The 20317-nt window shown below is 49.4% G+C and overlaps 1 protein-coding gene and 1 long non-coding RNA gene across 2 annotated transcripts in view; one reads left to right on the top strand and one right to left on the bottom strand.

The window, feature by feature from the left end:
* Positions 1-19830, top strand: part of TCERG1L (transcription elongation regulator 1 like) — a 234818-nt gene extending 214988 nt beyond the window's left edge. Inside the window, exons 10-12 of the mRNA XM_010389429.2 lie at positions 8021-8110; positions 14463-14581; positions 18911-19830. Of these exons, the coding sequence (XP_010387731.2) occupies positions 8021-8110; positions 14463-14581; positions 18911-19067 (366 nt within the window). The 3' untranslated portion in view covers positions 19068-19830. The remainder of the gene's footprint in view (positions 1-8020; positions 8111-14462; positions 14582-18910) is intronic.
* On the bottom strand, positions 16538-17074 carry LOC104682694. Its single transcript, XR_750722.1, has 2 exons — positions 17018-17074; positions 16538-16929 (listed from the first exon to the last, which is right to left on the bottom strand). It is a non-coding gene; the product is annotated as an uncharacterized LOC104682694 (long non-coding RNA).
* Positions 19831-20317: the final 487 nt, after the last annotated feature.

The raw sequence follows: 20317 nt of genomic DNA, 5'->3' as shown, positions 1-20317 counted from the left end.
GTCCCTGGAACACACTGAGGACCACAGCAGGGAGCCATGAGGGTGGGTGGGGGCGGACAGTGCAGACAGACAGATACACATTTCTGCAGACGCACACGAGTCTGCCTGGCTAAGCCCAGCCCCAGCGTCAGGGTCGGAGAGGGCATGACTCCCGCTTTCCTTGGAGAGGCCATGGACTGTGCCCCTGACCTGAGGCCCTCTCAAGGCTGGGGCTTTATCCTCCAGTTCGGGACTTGACAGGCGCCATCCTTTTGCCAGCTTTCGCCCTTTACTCTAGTCATCAGGATCCCTGGCCTTTTCTTTTGAGAAATACTTGAAAGAGCCTTTTTGGTTTTAGAGATGGAAGGTAGCGTTCTGTTTTGGTTTTAGAGATGGAAGGTAGCGTTCTGTTTTGGTTTTAGAGATGGAAGGTAGCGTTCTGCTTCTGTCGGAGGCTCCCTGCCAGTCTAGACCTGTCCCGTCCGTGATGACCTCCGAGAGCCGTCACACTCATGGGGCACCTCCAGGACGTTGGCATCCCACATGTGGCTGAGCTGTCCTCGAGCTCTCAGCCACTTTAATTGAACTGAACCCCCTTTTCTCAGAGCTCACGCATCCACCGGAACAATGCACGGTGAGTTTCTCAGTCCCCAGAGAGGTTTTTGGTGAAGCTGGGACTGAAGTTAGATCTGGTATTCCCTGGTGTTGTTTTATAAATGGTGACCTTTTTCTTTATGCCCAAGGTCTTGGCCGCCTTCCCAGGGCTGAGGTGCCCGGTTTCAGACAGGGGCTCACCCAGACCCATCCACAGCAGGAGGTATGGACAGTGCTGGGCTCGGGCCATGCTTCGGGGTCTCTTCCCTGCTGAGAGTCTGCTCAAGCCGGTGTGGGTGCTCAGGGAAACCTGGGGCTCCTGGCAGCCACTCATCGCTCAGCAGGGCAGAGAAGCAGCTCCCTGAATACTGGGAGGGAGCTGGGGCGAGACCACCAGGGCCTCGAGCGCCCAGCTGAATTGTGGACTCACCTGAGGGCTCAAGGAGGAGAAGTTTTAGAGGGTGTGAGTTGAGGGAGGTGACGTGGCAGGGAGGGGGGTGGTTAAGAGACAGCTGTGTCTGTCCCAGAACCAGATGACCATGGCCCAATGCTTTGCCCACGTGGTCTTCATCTAGCCACTTGATCTGGAAAACACTTTTGGGTTCTCCAGACCAGGTCCTTGTCACTGAGAGGATGTTGAAAACAGCTGTGAAAGGGACAGCCCAGTTACTGTGGCTGTGAAGAAGGTGCAGTTTTCCTTCCTGAACCTCAGACTCCAGGTGCCTGTCCACTCTCCAGCAGAGATGCCTGCGGGCTGAGACGGTGCCACACAGTGACCTGCAGTCAAGGACGCCTGCTGCCAGCCGGCCACTATCTGCAGGGTGATGCTTGGGCAATGTCCATTTTATGGAGCTATCTGCTGAGTTTGGAAACTGCCTCTCTGGCCTGCAACCACACTGCCTCCTCTGCAGCTAACTTCTGGCGCCTGCATTTCTAACAACCAGCTCTGGCTTCTTCCACTGTGGAAATGGGAGGGAATCAATTGCAACCCGGACACTAATGAGGGAATAGAGGAGCTCCAGCCGGCATTCCCAGGGAGACAGGAGAGAGTCCCACTGCAGGAGGCTGAGAGTGGAAGACAGGGCACAACTCCAGCCCAGCCCACATGACCTCCAGTCCCCACTCTTGTGATTCAGGCAGGGTGGAGGGACAGTCCTGAAACAGCGATCAGATGAGAATGTGCAGTGAGGGACCAGCAATGCGGTCCTCAGACAAAGTCAAACACTCACTCCAGCCTGGGAGCCAGAAAAAGATCCTGTTGTTCTCCCACTGAGGCAGCTCCAGTATTCATAGACACAGCCACTGTCACAGACACAGCCACGGTCACAGACACAGTCACAGACACGGCCATGGTCACAGACACAGCCACGGTCACAGACACAGTCATGGTCAGAGACACAGCCATGGTCACAGCCACGGCCACGGTCACAGACATGGCCACGGTCACAGACACGGCCACGGTCACAGACATGGTCGTGGTCACAGCCACGGCCACGGTCACAGCCACGGCCATGGTCACAGACACAGCCATGGTCACAGACACGGTCATGGTCACAGACAAGGCCACAGTCGCAGGCAGGGTCATGGTCACAGGGTCACAGACACAGCCACTGTCACAGATACGGCCTCGGTCACAGACACGGTCATGGTCAGAGACACAGCCACAGTCACAGCCACAGCCATGGTCACAGACACAGCCACGGTCACAGACACAGTCACAGACACGGCCATGGTCACAGACACAGCCATGGTCACAGACACAGTCATGGTCAGAGACACAGCCACGGTCACAGCCACGGCCACGGTCACAGACATGGCCACGGTCACAGACACGGCCACGGTCACAGACATGGTCATGGTCACAGCCACGGCCACGGTCACAGCCACGGCCATGGTCACAGACACAGCCATGGTCACAGACACGGTCATGGTCACAGACAAGGCCACAGTCACAGGCAGGGTCATGGTCACAGGGTCACAGACATAGCCACTGTCACAGACACGGCCTCGGTCACAGACACGGTCATGGTCAGAGACACAGCCACAGTCACAGCCACAGCCACGGTCACAGACACAGCCACGGTCACAGACACGGCCATGGTCACAGACACGGCCACGGTCACAGACACAGCCACGGTCACAGACACAGTCACAGACACGGCCATGGTCACAGACACAGCCATGATCACAGATAGGGTCACGGTCACAGACACAGTCATGGTCACAGCCACGGCCATGGTCACAGACACGGCCACGGTCACAGCCATGGTCACATCATCCACAGGGGAACAGACAACAGGTGTGCTGAGACGGGCACCAGGATCGCCGTTGCTGTTCGTCCAGGGGGTGATGTGACGATGTATAACAGGGTGAGGAAGAGGGTGGAATCACAAACTTCTGCAGGAAAGGGTCTGAAGTTTACAGAAGAATTCAGGTCTTTAAGGATCAAGTCACATATAAAATGCCAAAGAATCAAAGAAGTGTTAGGCAAGAGGAAAGACAGAGATCTCTGCTGAGACGTGGAGACCCCTGAGAGAGGAACAGTGTGTCCTGGTGTCAGGGGCGTGCTGGGCAGACAGGATTCTAAACACCACCCCCTACCCCGCCCCACCGCGCTGTGCTCATCCTGTGCGGTCCTCTCCTTGAGCATGGATGGAGCCCATGTCACACCCGTGGCAATGTGGCACTGTGTTGTGTAAGACTCTGCCTTAGCCAGGGAGAGATTCTCTCTCTGGCTTGAAGAAACTGCCCCACTGTGGGGGCCCTGGGGCAAGGACCTGCAGGCAGCTGCTCGGAGCCAAGATTGGCTCCCAACTGGCTGAAGACATGGAAAGCTTCAGCCCTGCAACCTCAAGACCTGAAGTCTCCCAAAGTCCAGCGAGCTTGGAAGAGGACCCCAAGCACCAGACGAGAACAAAGCTCCTGCTGGCACCTTGTCTCAGCCCAGTGGGATCTGGACCAAGGAGCCCAATGCCCCCATGCTGGACTCAGGACCCACGCAGCCCATGGAGTGACCCGAGGTAGTGCTTGTGACCCACTGAGTTTGGAGTCATTGCTTATGCAGCAATAGAAACTGAGACGGGAAGGAGATTCCCTGGGCACCGGTCAGCCACCTGTGTGAGGCTGCTGAGACAGAACGCCCACGCACACAGCAAATCATCTGAAGTGGGTTTATTCCCTGCAGACAGGAAACAAGGGTGGTAGAAGATGAGGGTGCCTTGTGAACCAGTCCTGCAGGCCCAGGAACGCAGCAAGGAGGGGACAGAGCCTCACCTACCCTTCGCGGTAACCAAGGGACCCCAGAAAGCAGCCCTCAGTGGGTTTTGTACCCTGAGGTCATGTGAAACGCTGGGCTACGGGTGGAAGGATGTCTTATTTCTAGGGTGCGGCCCAAACAAAGCCTGGCTGTTCTCAGCCTGTTGCATTCCCAGTGCATTCCGGTCATTCTGGAGAGGTACCAGCCAGAAACAGGGAGAACCAGGTTTTGTCCACGGCCACCCAGAGAACAGTCCCACAACATAGCTGGACTTAAAGAGATATGCAGCTTGGGCCGGGCGCGGTGGCTCATGCCTAGTCCCAACACTTCGGGAGGCTGAGGCGGGCAGATCATGAGTCAGGAGATCAAGACCATCCTGGTTAACACGTTGAAACCCTGTCGAGACTAAAAATACAAAAATTAGCCGGGCGAGGTGGCGGGCGCCTGTAGTCCCAGCTACTCAGGAGGCTGAGGCAGGAGAATGGTGTGAACCTGGGACGCAGAGCTTGCAGTGAGCAGAGATCGCACCACTGCACTCCAGCCTGGGTGACAGAGCAAGACTCCATCTCAAAAACAAAAAAAAAAAGGAGATACGCAGCTTGCTGTCTACTCAGTTGACGGGGGGCTTTCTTTGCCTGGTTGTTCTACAACGTTGGATTTCCTTGGTGGTGGTGGTACCGTGTGTGTGTGTATGTGTGTGTGCGTAGGCACACATGTGCATGTGTGTATCAATGTGTGCATCTTTGTGCATATGTATGCATTTGTGCAACTATGTTCATGTGCGTGTGTACACACGTGCCCGTGTATGCATATCTTAGCATGTCCTGTGTGTGTTCATGTGTTTGCATGTGTGTGCACCTGCATGTATACATGCTGTGGATGTTTGTGTGTGTGGTGTGTGTGTTTATGTGTGTGTGGATGTGTGTGTGTGGTGTGTGTGTGTGTGTGTGTGGTGTGTGTGTATGTGTGTGTGTGTATGTGTGTGTGTGGTGTGTGTGTGTGTGGTGTATGTGTGTGTGTGTGGTGTGTGTGGTGTGTGTGTGTGTGTGGTGTGTGTGTGGTGTGTGTGTGGTGTGTGTGTTTGTGTGTGTGGTGTGTGTGTATGTTTGTGTGTGTGGTGTGTGTGTGTATGTGTGTGTGTAGTCACACACACACGTGTGCAATCCTGGCCCCATGGAATGTACTCTCTGGGCAACGTAGATGTTTCACGCAGGCTCGGGAACGCCAGGCTCCTCTCAGGAGCAGTTCGCAGGACTCCTCGTCCCCATGGCTGTCAGGACCCCTTCTTTGGGAGAAGTCCTGTGCCCACCTGGAGGGCAGGGAAGGACCCTGTTTCACACATGGCTGTGCAGCCTTCACTTCAGCCCCCACCTCCGTCCCGGGTCCCAGCCACTGTGCTCTCACCCTTCCCTGAAGTGTCCCTGACACGATGCTGTTGGGTTTATCATTGTAAGTTGTAATCACTGTAGAGATGGCTTATCTGACCTTCTATAGAGATTATAAATCCCTTCGGTGGCAACAACTATACATCACTAATTGAAAAATTATTTTATTATACTTTTAGAACAACATTTTCCAGAAACTGGTGTCGTTACGCCACACAGGGTCTAATCCTCTCTCCCTGCAGAGCTGGGACCGTCGGGCTGTGCACAGGTCCCCGTGAGATGGGTGTCTGCCATCTGATTGGGCTGAATGGAGGCTGCCCACAGCTTCTCTAACAGCCCCAGATGCTCCCGGGGCCACGTGCACTCAGTCAAAGCTAAAGGGACCCATTCTGCCTGGAGACCCTCCCAGAGACACCACCTCACTCTGAGTCCCAGCAATGCTTCACCGTGTTCTGTGGAGGGGAATCCCTGGCCAGACCCTGGGTCATCCCACCTAATAAAAGAGCTTGTGGGTATTACAGAAAAGGCTTAAATTTGATAAAGATAGAAATTGCCAGTGAAGAAAATTCATCTGTTATAATATACAAATAAATCACGTGTTTATTGAAATAGTACCTCTATGAGTATTTTAAGAATGCGAATGGGGTTTTGTTTTTGTAAACTTTCAATTACCTTCCCCTCCCTGACCGTGCCCAGGTGTTCATCTCCTGCCCAGATCCCAGGGTGGCTTTCCTCAAACGCACACCCCATCCGAATTTTCTTCTCCCCTGTCTCTGGAGAGAATGCCCAAGCTCCTGACCGTGTCTCAGACTGCCCTGCACCTCAGCCTCTGGCTCTGCTGCCTCTTCCTTGCTCCCTCATGGGCTCTGGCACCCCCAGGCATGTTCAACCTCTTGGGATTCCTGCATTCCCTGTAGTTCATGACCCAGCCTTTGCCCTGACTGCTAGCCAGTCCTGGAATAGCCCCCAGACTCCTATGTGAACTGTGAGGAGTATTCATGTTCCAAAGTCACAGCACTCTGGAAGCCAACTCCCCAGGCTGCTGTGGGTCTTTGCTGGGTCCCACTAGCGTCCAGGTCTGTCTCTGCCATGGCCCTAGTGCCATCTTAAGAGTCTATTAGCTCCTCACCAGCGCTACCCTAGACCATGGGCTTCCTTGATTTATTTCCTCAGGATCCTCAATACCCAGCTTAGGGCTCAAGGCACAGTGAATGCATAGTCCATGTTTTTAAATGAATGCTTTTATGTTCTAAATGACTTAAACATTCCCTTGCTCTATCAGCTGAGAGAGTCTAGAAGCAATGACACCTCACTAGCAACGAACACACCAGTGCCCAGATCTTGGTTTCTAACGCCCTTCTAGGAAAGGAGCCAGGGCTTCTTGGAGAATTGACTGATTCAAGGGCAAAGGTGGGACATGCAGAAGATGACCCTGGCGTATCTTTAATGGCAGAAATTAAGGAGATGCCCAAAAAACCAAGTGATGAGCTCCTGTCAGAGGTACACAGGAGCCAGGAACCCCCCACGGAGCTCACCAAGGCCAACCTGGAAGAAGCTGAACAGGAAAAGAAGCAAAGTCACATTGGAGTCCAGCCCAAGCATGGGCTGAACATCCATGAGTCCACAGCAATATAAATAAAAGATTGAGTACATAAGCAATGTGGAGGCATGAACGAGTATTCACCAACCCCTGCCCCAAGAACATTTCCCAGTCACTCATGTAGCTACTTCTCCTCCTTGGAGGTGGACACAGCCCGTACCCCTAAGTGTGAGCTGTGCGTAGCGATGTCCTTCCAGAGAGGACAGCATGGAGAGGGGCACTTCACAGTGGGGAGACCTCAGCCAGCCGACCACGGCCACCACTGTCAGTGAGGAGTCATGTCAGCAGTGTGTATACCCTTGTTATGACATGATGAGAATGGCATTTACTTGTGTGGTCTTCCTCCCAAAACCCATAACCCTAGGCTATTTATGAGGAAAACCTCGGACAAATTCCAACTGAGGAGCATCCTGCAATGCACTTGACCAGGGCTCCCCAAACCATCGTGACTTTGCTCCTCAAAGTCATCAACAGCAAGGGCCGTCTGAGACCCTGTCACAGCCAAGAGGAGTCCAAGGAGATATGGCAGCCAAATGTGATAGGGTCCTGGATAGAAACAGAAAATTGGGTAAAACCTAAAGAAATCTGAATAAGCACAGACTATTGTTAGTAATAATGTATCAGTGTTAGTGGTGATGAATCTAGCCTACTAATATGTTAACAACGTGAGAAACTAGGTAAGAGTATATATTGACTTTCTGTAATATTCTTGCAAATTTTTAGTACGTGTAAAACTATTGCAAACAAAATAATTTATTTTTAAAATGACCTGCCTAAAAGAGGTTAAACTTTGATTGCAAATCAACTAAACTCAGCCTGTTTTCAAGACATTACTCTTTGTCATGGTCTGTAGGGGTTCTGAAAATTTTTACAAATATAATTTCTCCTTTTGAAGTGGGGTGTTCCAGAATGCCACGCCTCCACAGATATAATTGGGGTTTTGCATCAGGGGACAGAACCCTGAAAGTTACCCAAGAGAGAAATGGTCATGAGTCATGAGTCTAGAAATTAAATTTTCTAATGTTCTAGGTATTGATTTTCTTGGGACGTCTGACATGTCTAACACTTATACTCCACCACATCACTGAATCTATTGTACTTTAATGCTGGTTTTTGTTTATTTGTTTTTAACCATGGATCATTTCAGCGCGGCTTCAGGCTTAGCATTAGATGCTAACAGCAACTCTATTGAATATCTTTCTTTAGGTATCAGCATTTTCTACCTGGGAGAAAGAATTACACAAAATCGTGTTTGACCCACGCTATCTCCTGCTCAACTCTGAGGAACGAAAGCAGGTAATGGAGTGGGAAGGCACTTTGACTGCAGAGACAGGGCATGAAAGCGACTGCTGCATCCTGGATCTGGGGAGCTTTTCGTTCCCGAATGTCAGACACTGTGTTGTAAATGTGGCCGGTGGGGAGGAATTGCAACTCCAGCACTGGAGCTTGCAAACTTGTAAACAGAAGAGTTAGAGGGACTGAGGAAGGCTATTCTGGTCATTATTCTTACCTCACCATTTGGTTATGACCCTGGAAGACAAATACTTTTAGAGATGAAGATGTAGATTTTAGGAGCATTAACCCTCATTCCAAATGACCATAAATCATATGTTAAACATACGAAATACTGAAGGTATTATATAAATATAGTGAAATAAGTGGTCTTACGTAAGACCTTAAGGTTTTATATGCTTAAAGTCTTATATAATATGAAAGTTGTCAGAATCAAAATGAAGCCAGTAATGTTAAGAGAGCCCTGACAAATAGAATGGGGGAAGGCCATGAAGAGAGGGCTCTCACACTTGTGTGCCTGGTAACTAAAAAGGCTCGATGAGAACCACAGTCTTGCACACAAGGGCATCAGAACCTTCTATTTATTCTATTCTATTCTATTCTATTCTATTCTATTCTATTCTATTCTAGACAGGGTCTGGCTCTGTTGCCCAGCCTGGAGTGCAGTGTTCCAATCTCAGCTCACTGCAGCCTCCACTTCCTGAGCTCAAGCCATCCTCCCACCTCAGCCTCCTGAGTAGCTGGGACTACAGGCACCAGCCACCAGGTCTGGCTAATTTTTGTACTTTTTGTAGAGATATGGTTGTTCTGTATTCCCCAGGCTCATCCTGAACTCCTGGGCTCAAGCAATCCTTCCACCTCGGGTTGGGATTACAGGTGTGAGCCACTGCACCTGGCTCATCACAAACTTATACACACAAAAAGCACTTCTCCTAGGACGCCTGCCCAACAACTGCCTGTCCAACTTCAGACTGGCTTCGTCCTGTTATGAATCTCTGTAGCCAAAGATAATTATTTCAAAACAATGATTTAATCCTCTCATTTATTTTTCCTTAAAAATTACTGTCTTTTTTTACCTCCCTGAGTATTCTTGTCATTTATGATGGCATGTGTATTCCCATCGCACTGCTCTCTTCCCAAATAAGCATTCATTTCATTTTAGAGAGCCTCTTTCTGCTTGTTCCTCAGGTTGACAATAATAGTAATGAAATAGGAGTGGTCCAGAGAACAATAGCAGCACAGTAAAGGGTGGAAGTTCTACAGAACGTTGCCCAGAAAACAACGAATTGATTAGAGGGGGTTCTCTGGGGTCTATTTTAAGGAGAGACTTGCCAGGGGTCTGCCCTAGCTTTTCACAAAGTCGGTGCCTGAGCCAACACTGCTTTCCATATCAAACAGACAGAGGGACAGATGGTGTTGACTCACAGGAGGGGCCTGTGGTTGCTGGGGGAGGGAGCAGCACAGCCTGGGTCTATGTGGCCTGCAGAGCGCGTCTGAGAAGGGCCCTGAGATAGACTCTGGGAGGTCTGGACTTTCCTACCCAGACTCCATGCATGCGGTCACGTCTTGCCCTCCCTTTGCCCTTTGAGTTCAGAAATGATGCGCATGGAAGGTGAGCTATTAAGAAGAGCAGCTGAAAATGGAAGAGCCGTAGTTAATTTGGGGAGGAGGGATTCTGTGACCAGGGCCCCCAGGTTGGTGATGGAAGGTGAGCTATTAAGAAGAGCAGCTGAAAATGGAAGAGCCGTAGTTAATTTGGGGAGGAGGGATTCTGTGACCAGGGGCCCCCAGGTTGGTGTCCACTGGATTTCTCATACCAGCAGAGTCTGATAAAGCCCCAGACGGAGGGTATGGGAATTGCCATTTTATTTTCAGTTCTGTCCTCTGCTCATCAAGTCCCTTTAAGCACATGCCTGAGATGATGTCAGTGGAGCACTGACTCACAGGGTCTCAGTCACATGGACCCACGTTGCTCGTTGTAACCAGCTCCCACTCTGTCCCCACTCCCGCTCCCAGCCCTCGCCCCACCACTCCGCTCACTGGAACTGGACCGTCTCCCTGGAGCAGGCTCAGGGGCAGGCTAAGCAGTGTGACGTGTTCCCAGGATTGACTGCCTTGGAATACAGAATTTGAACCTTTCAAGAACTTGGAATTAATAATCTTTTACTGTCTTCTAGCTGAGTTTCATTTTCTATAATGAAATATTTTAAAATATGTGAAATGTGTTATCACAGTCTCAAAATAATACTACAATAGAGTTAGCTGAGTTTGGGTGTTATATATTTTTTTCCTATAGTGAAGGAAAACCATAGACTTTGATAATTGGTAATATTTCACCATTTTGTTGCAATTTTAAAAATCAAAAATTTCAGCTATGGCTGGGCACAATGGTTCATGCCTGTAATCCCAGCATTTTGGGAGGCTGAGGTGGGCGGATCACCTGAGGTCAGGAATTCGAGACCAGTGTGGTCAACATGGCAAAGCCCTGTCTTTACTAAAAACGCCAAAAATTAACCAGGTGTCATGGTGCTTGCTTGTAATCCCAGCTACTTCGGAGGCTAAGGCAGGAGAATCACTTGAACCCGGGAGGCAGAGGTTGCAGTGAGCCGAGATTGTGCCATCGCATTGCAGCCTGGGCGAAAAGAACAAAACTCCGTCTCAAAAAAAAAAAAAATCAGCTATGAAAAAGCATAGCAAGGAGCCTGTGATTTTACGTGGCAGACTCACTGGAGGACATAGGCAGGAGCCATAAACTAGGCAGTGTCTAAAAATCATCAGTACGTCTGGGGTGCACGTGGCGTGTGTGGCATGTGTGCTGTGTATGGCGTGTGGCTTCTGTATGGCACGTGTGGCACGTGCCACATGTGCCACCATAACTAGTTTGCTGTTGTCAGTTGTTCTCTGTCTGTGCCATGGATACCTTTGGAGGCCATTAGTCCCTTTAAAAAACATTGAATAAGTAAGATCATCTCCATTGCAAAAAGAAAATTCCAATTTATGATCAAGCCCCTTCCAGATATTCTAGTTTAAATGCCAAAGCACATCTCTTAGAACAACTGAGAACACAGGGGCCCAGTCTGCTTGCTGGATGGACGTGGTTCATGGGCAGGGCAGCACCAGCCCCCTGAAGTCCCCCTGATGTCCTCCCTGATGTCCTCCCTGATGTCCTCCTTGATGTCCCCCTGATGTCCTCCCTGATGTCTGGGGGACATGGGCATCCCACCCAGGGCTCATCCAAGGGAGCACTGTGAGGCTGGACCTTCCTCAGGCCATCGTCAGAGACAGCAGATGCCAACCCTGATGGGGCTGGGCCTACCTGGGCTGGGATGCCCTGCCCTTGCCTGGGTGGGTCCTCTGCAAATAGATAAGATGAGAATATAGCTCATGCTAAATACCTGTTGCCTGGGGAAAGCCTTTAAGCATCCCTGTGAAATCACCCAGAGGAAACTGGGCCTGTCCCAACATCCTGCAACTTGGTCCCATGAGGTCCAGTGGGAAGGAGGAGGAAGCAGGCCACACTGTAGCCAGCACACTGGAGTGGCCAGAGAGCGTTCAGAAGTGCCTGCAACCTCATCAAAGGGGAGCATGGCAGTTCGTATGAGGAGGAGGATGGAGAGAAATCATAGCAGGACCCCATCCAAAGACCACAGTCCTATTTAGGAAGAAATTGGGTTAGAAGTATCAGACGTAGAATCAGTACAGGACCTCATGTCACACAGTGTGTTCATGGGGAAAGCTAAGGCCCCTGGTGTGAAAATCACAGCCCTTCCTCTGCTTGGGGAGCTGCACAGGAGAAGAGGGTGATCCTACACAGAACCAGGGTCGAGGGAGTGTGAAGCAGGCCTGTTTCTATGGCAACAAATAAGGTTTTGTTTTATTGCGCTAGAACATACAGCAGTGATATAATGGCCAACGGAATCTCTTTTAAAAAGTCATGCTCCACTTTGGATAAAGCTGGTATAATTTGTTAAGGATGAAAAACAAAACCTGCGATGTTAAATTAGAGCAGCATAAAATAAAGTAACAGAGCAAAGCGAGAGGAAAGAGAGGAGCATTTGATGAGATGGAGAAATGGTTCTAGGCAGAGAGAGAAGCAGGCATTTCTGAAGAGCTCTGACCCCACAGCCAGCGAGGCTTTCTCTCCAGGTCTAAAATTAATAGAGCAAAACTCTAGCTAATGATGGAGCCATATGCTTTTATTTGGATAATAACCCTGCATTCACTTTTTTTTATTAGTTAAATATAAGACAACTGAGAACTTACATTGCTATAAGAAGCCAATTATGGCTGGGCACGGTGACTCGCACCTGTAACCCCAGCACTTTGGAAGGCCGAGGCAGGTGGATCACCTGAGGCCAGGAGTTTGAGACCAGGCTGGCCAACATGGTGAAACCTGTTCCTACTAAAAATACAAAAAAATTAGCCGGGCGTGGTGGCACACACCTGTAGTCCCAGCTACTTGGGAGGCTGAGGCAGGAGAATTGCTTGAACCCAGGAGGCAGAGGTTGCAGTGAGCCAAGATCACGCCATTGCACTCCAGCCTGGGCAACAGAGCGAGACTCTGTCTCAAAAAAAAAAAAAAAAAAAAAGCCGGGCGCGGTGGCTCACGCCTGTAATCCCAGCACTTTGGGAGGCCGAGGCGGGCAGATCAGGAGGTCAGGAGATCGAGACCATCCTGGCTAACACAGTGAAACCCCGTCTCTACTAAAAAAAAAAAAAATACAAAAAATTAGCCGGGCATGGTGGCGGGTGCCTGTAGTCCCAGCTACTTGGGAGGCTGAGGCAGGAGAATGGCGTGAACCCGGGAGGCGGAGCTTGTAGTGAGCCGAGATGGCGCCACTGCACTCCAGCCTGGGCAACATAGCGAGACTCCATCTCAAAAAAAAAAAAAAAAAAAGAAAAGAGAAAAAGCCAGCCATATTCTTACTTACATATACATACACGTATTCTCAATTTCAGCTGTATTTGTGGATGTTTCATTTTGCTACCTGTATCTTCAAGAGACCAGTAGCATTGTGTATTGATAACCCTGTAAAGGTTTGCCACTACTGACATGGAATCTGAAACAATGAGACAAAGTGGGAAGGGAGCCGCTCCAGAGAAGGGGCTGAGCAGTGCTGGGGTGGAGGCTTTCACCTGCCCAGCCTTACTTTCTCATCGCCCCCTCACTTGGCATGAGTGTCGAAGAAGCTGCCTGCTTGGTCCTCGGTCACATTCTAAGATCTGCCTGGCGGTTGGTTGGATTGGTGCAGAGTTGCCATTGATCAACCTTATAGGATCCTATGTGGACTTTCTCTTGATATTTTTGTTTATGTTTATTTACATTTGCATAAACACTCATCTTCAGTTTATTTTTAATGTTCTTGAGTTTGGGGTAGCATTAGGAATGAAAGAACTTTGTCCTTCTTTGACTCTGTAGTCTATAAATGACCATTTTTCGGTTGTTAGAACAATGATCCATCTTCCTCTGACAGAGAAGAGGTTTTGTGGCCTGTCATAAAGAGATTGCATCTCGTTATGCGGGCTGCTGGGTTCCAGGAGAAGTGCCCTGGAGCCTTGCCCAAAATTGCCTGCCAGCTGATGTGCCTGTCCTTCTCACTGAGGAGCAGGGTTTTCCTGTTTGGGGCAGCATTTGAGATGCACTTCTGGTCAGACTGGGGCATGCCCAGTGCCCGAGGGTCAGGCCTCCTGGTCAGTTGTTTCCACACTGATGATCCAGGCAGCCTGGCATCCCATGACCTCCTCAGAAGAGGCCGCTTGTGCGCCCTGAGTCCTCCCCAACGCGCCAGACGCCCAGGTTCACAAGTGGGGATCAGAGATGCAGAATTTACTTTCTTTTCACAAGTTAAGGTCATTTTTGGGAGACTCGAATGTCAATTACGTCACCCTAGGAAGTGACTAGCACGAACTGAGTGCTCTGCTGTGTTCTGGTGCCACTGGCCATGATGAGAAAGTGAGGAGGCCGCGCAGTACGGATGCTGCTCAGAGACCACAACGAGGACCATTGCAGCCTACAGCATGAGTTCCAAATTGCCACTTGGTTCCAGATGCCTGCAGAGAGGGCAGCCAAGTCATTCTCCGGGTTTCTCCAGCAGGGCTGTTTCACGTTTGACCCAGAAATGGCACCTGCATGTAGAGAAACGCCAGGCCGTGTGGGGACCCAGGTTTAATTATTCAGACTGCTTGGATCCCGGAGAGCTATGCTGAAAGGCTGTTGCTCATAACTCCAGCAGCTGCGAACAAGGACAGCTTTTGCCATAGATTCTTGCTGCTTTCTCATGTTGTGCTTGGAATACAAGATTTCATTTCTGATATGCAATTTCATGATGTTTTTCTTCTGTGTCTGTGTTTTAAGATATTTGAACAGTTTGTCAAGACAAGAATGAAAGAAGAATACAAGGAAAAGAAAAGTAAATTGCTGCTAGCCAAAGAAGAATTCAAGAAACTTCTAGAGGAATCTAAAGTGTCTCCCAGGTATGGAGAGAGAAATATACCCGATGATTTCTGGGGCTGGGAACTTACCAATTACAAGCGGACTCTTCAGGTTTGTTTTTGTCAAATTGTGTAACCCAGCCTTCCACAGACACAAAAGTGTGAGCTTCGAAGACCTGTGGGTGAGACCGGGCTGACTCCCCTCTACCATGCTGCCTGTCATGAGCCTCCAAATGTCCCTCTCGTCAGTCCTGGGAAAGTGGGCTATTTGGTATCCAAATGCATCACAACCATTTTATTCCCACCCCGCATGCCTTTCAGATGTCAGCAGCCCTGACTGACCCAGATAACCAATCAATACGTCAGCACCCATGAGATGAGGTCGAGTTTCTGAGCTAATGATCAAGAAGCAAAAATGCAAAGCTAACTACAAACAGCAGCACCATAACCCCTACCACACCCCTTGGTTCCAGATGTCTTAACAGTTGGTCCCAGAATAAGATGAAGATTTGATACACTGGAGAAGTGAACTGACTTAACTGGGTTGCCAAGACTTACTAAAATAATAAATGAGGCATTATTTCCATGAAATAAGACACACTTATAAGAAAAGAGATGTTAGAAATCGGAAGAATACATAAGCTTAACTCTTAAAAATTAGCTTTAATTGACTAATCTTTATAAATTAATGAACATGTACTACTCTTAGAACTATAAAACTGTAAGTTTTGTAAGCATAAAAATGGTTGACAATGTATTTTTATTTTAGACTGGAAGATCTAGCATCAGGTTTTTGTTTGTTTTTTGTTTTTTGTTTTTTTGTTTTTTGTTTATTTTTGAGACAGCCTCACTTTTCACCCAGGCTGTAGTGCAGTGGCACGATCTTGGTTCACTGTAACCTTCGCCTCTGGGGTTCAAGCAATTCTCCCTGCTTCAGCCTCCCAAGTAGCTGGGATAACAGGCACCCACTACCATGCCCAGCTAATTTTTGTATTTTTTAGTAGAGACGGGGTTTCGCCATGTTAACCAGGCTGGTCTTGAACTCCTGACCTCAGGTGATCCACCTGCCTCAGCCTCCCAAAGTGCTGGGATTACAGGCGTGAGCCACTGCGCCCGGCCAGCATTAGTTTTTAAGCGGACATTAATTGATGCTTTGTATGAAGGCATAGGCCTCCTTTGTTTGACCTCCTTTGTTTGACCTGTGGTTTGGTTGATCAAGAATTGGGTGGCCTAAGTTAGTGCTAGTTACACAATCCTCATAAAACTTCTCTAACTATTCTAGAGAACAGGTACTTTCTGAATGGGGAAAAATAGCATGAGTTATCTTCATCACAAGTGCTAACGTGGGCAAGTAAATGTGTGTCCTGTTGCTTGCAACTTGCGATTTTCTATGGTTAAAGTAGACATGAGAATGCTGGGTTCTAGCCATGGCTTAGCTGTGTCCACCCACCAGGTGGCCATGGGACAGAGGCCGCAGAGACAAGGGCTTGGGAAAGGTGCAGGAGCCCCTTCTCTGCCTTAATTCACAGCCTGGCCCTGGCCCATCTTATCCCAGCCATGGGGTAAGTATTGGACCTTCCTGTGCGTCAGAGCCCTCCTCCAAATGGGAGGATGACCACCCACACCTCAGAAAGTGACTAGGAGGATGGAGTAAGGGGCTGCAGGGAGGGACCCCAGTGGCGCCTGGCAGGCAGGAGGAGCTCCAAAAGTGATAGCTGTCATTACTATCGAGACCGTCCTTGCTGTTGAGACTGTCATTACTATTAAGGACATTTGGCCAGCATTCTCTGTCTCTCTATTGATGAAATAGTAGCAATAAGCCACATACTCCCCTTCCCATGAATACATCATGAAGACAACGGAAAAAGATATTCAGAATGCAATGAGTCATTTAAAAAAGATGACATACACACATATACACACACACAAGGAAAATGAGTGGTAGAAAGTAGAAGGAAGTTAAACTGACTATTTTTAAAATTCGATTTAATTGCCTGCTATTTTTTAAAAGAAATTTTATTGTATATATTTAAACTATACAACATAATGGTATAGGGTGCATACAGATCATAAAATGCTTACTATAATGCAGCAAATTTTAGCATTTACACTTGAGATATATTGCTTTTATAATTATAAAGCATTTTTTTTTAATTTTTAAAGTAGCTAAGTTTACAACATTTCAAAAACTTTTTCCAGACCTCCTGTCTACCGTTCTGTAGGCATCCTATTGAAACATGTGCAATTCAAATGACCACATGCTGGACAGCTAGGCTCATCCCCATGCAGACCACGTGGGCCTCTTAGAAGCAGCCGCCTGGGGCTGTGTAGCCTCCTACAGCCATACAGTCCCTTCCTGGTCGCCCGTCTCAGCCTCAGTCTCGAGCAGCCTGTGGGAATGGTGGTGATGGGATAGTCCAGAACACTCCTGGACAGCCCCTAGCCCCAGCCCTGCCCGCCTCTCGGGAGAGCAGCCACTAGGGACTGGGTCCTAGCCAGGTGGGGTTGGCTACCTGGTGGGGTTGACACCTGGTGCTCCTTCTTGAAAGCTGCAGCAGCTGCCTCCTTCATGGCAGGCTATCCTGAGTCCTGCTTAGTGGAGGGAGAACAGAGATACAGGGCCCGTGACTCAGCTGACCTTCCTGAGCTCACACCACAGCTCGTCAGCATCAGCAGAAAGCCAGTACTGCCCCTCGGCATGGCTCGGGGGCCACAGAGGTATGAAGCTCCCTTTCTTTTCAGGGACACTTTTTCAGAGAGACCCAGAATAGGACCTGTCTAGCAGCTGCACCTGTCCAGCCCCTAACTGAGAATGCGTAGATGCCTGTCTAGCCAGGGGAGGGTGGAACAAGCCCAGGCGAGTCTGACCATTTGATTCACCCCGAGCAGGTCAGGGGTGGAGTGTGGCTTAGCCACGGCACAGCAAGAGTTGTTACATCAGTAAAGGAAGGAAGGGGGAAGGAGGGAGAGAAGGAAGAAAGGAATGGGGAGAAAAGGAGGGAGGGAGAGAAGGAAGGAGGAAGGGAAGGCAGGGGAGAGGGCAAGAAGGAGGGAGGGAGGAAGAGGGAAGCCAGAGAGAAGTGCTTTTCTTGCGAGAGATGTGTAAACAAGCACCCCCACAGATGGAGAGCAGGAAAACGGCAGCGCCTTGAGGAAGGAATGAGACGAATTGTTCAATGACAGAAATGAGCATGAGTCTGATAATTATTTGTCTTGTCTTCTAACAGCCATGTCGGCATAATCTTGTTGTTTGTATATTTCAGAAGCTATTAAGTTATGATAATTTAACACAATAATTCAATGTCTGCAAGGAAGTGTAAAATTCTCTGTGAAGAGAAATGGGAGGGAATAAGAAGAATCCCCAGGACAAAGAATGACCACATTTTTCCAGGCACCCTGGAGCACATTGCCCAGGCCAGGCCCTGCTGTTGCTGGACAAGCGAGTGCATCTGCATGGATCAGTGGCTCCAGGCCTTGGCTCCTCTATCCCTGTCCCTGTTCCTGGCTTCAAGTTCAAGGCTAAGAGAACAGGAAGTTGCGGGGCCCGGTGCCTGTGAAGGTCAGGTTGGTCACCGCAGAGGCGCGTCCTGCTTTGCCTTCTAAGCTGCCCTAGCCTTGAGAACAGCCTTGCTGGTCTAGACTGGGTCACTCGTGTTTTCTTGTGGGGCACCACCTGGCCTGGCAGCTCTGATTCGCTCCATCAGTGTTTGGGGCTCAGTAGTTGCCAGACACTGGGCTGGACATTCAGGGCGTTTATCGGAGAATGAAGCAGATAATGCCTCCCCCATTCGAACGTGGGAGTCCGGTTTCACACGTGAGGTTTGACAAGATCACCACTGTGAAGAGGGCTATGATGGAGTCACAGTTCTCTGACCTTCTAGATAGGGCGAGTTTCCCAAAGAAGATGCCTTGGCCTGGTTTCTCATGATGAGCAGCTCTAACTCGGGGAAGAAACAAGGGAAGGGTGTGCCAGGCGGAGGGAACAGTGTAAGAAAGACTGTGGCAGGCAGAGCATGGTGGCAGCAAGGAAGGGGCGGAGGAGACCTGGCAGGCAAAGTTGTGATGGGGATGGCTGGGAGAGTGCCAGCTGCATGAGACGGCTGAGGAGGCTAGTGGGCGCCGCTCATTTCTGGAGACCACTCAGAGGAGAGACCAGGGGGTCCTGCAAGTGAGGGCAGGTCAGGGCTCTGCAGGACCCTGGTGAGGAGCAGGCATGGCCGGCCAGAGCTGCTCACCCACCGGGTGCCCTGCCGCCCACGGCCCGGCCTGGTGGAAGGGCTGGCTGCTTGCTCAGGCAGTGCCGCTGCAGGATCCCTGGGGAGGCCAGAGTTGCTCTCTGTCAGGTGTCTCAGGAAACTCTTTCTGTTTCAGGACCACATTTAAGGAGTTTGCAGAGAAATACGGCCGGGATCAGAGGTTCCGACTTGTTCAAAAAAGAAAGGACCAGGAGCATTTTTTCAACCAATTCATACTTATTCTTAAGAAACGGGACAAGGAAAACAGACTAAGGCTGCGGAAAATGAGATGAGTTTGTGAAAAATGCAATAAGCCCGGGGGTTGGCCCTGGGCATGCCGGGGGTGAGGAGGTCGCGGTGGAGACAGACACGGGCGTGGGGCGGCCGGCACCTGCACGACCCAGCGGGCACCGGCGCTGCGGGGTCTTCGTTCTCAGAGGATTACTGTTTCATATTGAAGCTCTCTCTTTTGTACGTTCAGAGTTTGATGCATTTCTAATCGTCATGATACGTCGATCTCCTAATTGTTTTAATTATGCAAATTACTTGTAATATACACAAATTATCAATCCACTGCAGGACTGTGGGGAAGCGGGAACAGGAGCCTCCGTAACAATCTCAAGGCATTGGTGTCATCACCTGAGACGATTAGCGAAAACTTTTCTGAAAAACCTTTGTGAATGACTTCGTTCCTCCAGGATTCCCGCAGTGTTGAGGAATTCCTTACTCTGTCCCTAGGTTTCAGTCTCGTTTCTGAGTAGCAGCAATAGGGTTTTCATCGTTCATCGTAGTGACAAGTGTGAACACCTGGACTGTGGGTCACTTACAGGTTTCCAAGGGTGGCCGCGCGTTCCTCCCAGAGGGGCGTCCCGGTCTGGAGCAGGGAGCCGTGCTGGTTGCCACAGGTCCTACTTCAAAAGAATTATTTTGTACAAAACCATCATATTAATATTTGAGTTATTTTTATTGTATGCCCAGAGTTTGCATGAGATTTTTTCTCATCACCTTTGTATAAAAAATTTTTAATTTTTTTAATCAATAAATATTTTAAACCAGTGTGTGTGTGTGTGACTAAGACATTCCTCATGATCTTAAGCAGCAAAATTGTGTTTCAACTAAAGATACCCAGTTTTGAAAGATTCAGGGGGAAAAAAGTCCCGATGATGGCAATAAGGGCCATGAAAATGCCACTCACACCAAATCTTACTTTTCAACATACTTAGTAGTCCTGGCTGGAGCCATGTTTGGCAAAACCTTCGCTAATGAATTGCGTTCCTTAAACTATTGAACATCCATTTATTTATTTCAAGATTTGTGGAGTTATCTGTTCAGATACAATGTCTCTGTCCCCTAGTAAGGAGTGACACAGCCTCCTCACCTACCTTCTTAATTAGTTCCCATGGGAACACTTTTTTCCACACTTACTAGGATGTAATTGGACAAGGTGGGATCCGCTCTTCACTGAGATCAGCCCTGGTCCCGACACTGTCACTGTTGACACCTCACCTTCTGTGTCAGGTGGCCCCTGGGGGTTCCGGGGCCA

This window comes from Rhinopithecus roxellana, chromosome 11, assembly GCF_007565055.1.
Source record: "Rhinopithecus roxellana isolate Shanxi Qingling chromosome 11, ASM756505v1, whole genome shotgun sequence".
Classification (NCBI taxonomy): domain Eukaryota; kingdom Metazoa; phylum Chordata; class Mammalia; order Primates; family Cercopithecidae; genus Rhinopithecus; species Rhinopithecus roxellana.
Note: the sequence above shows the minus strand (reverse complement) of the source record. Positions and strands in the feature narration are given on the sequence as shown.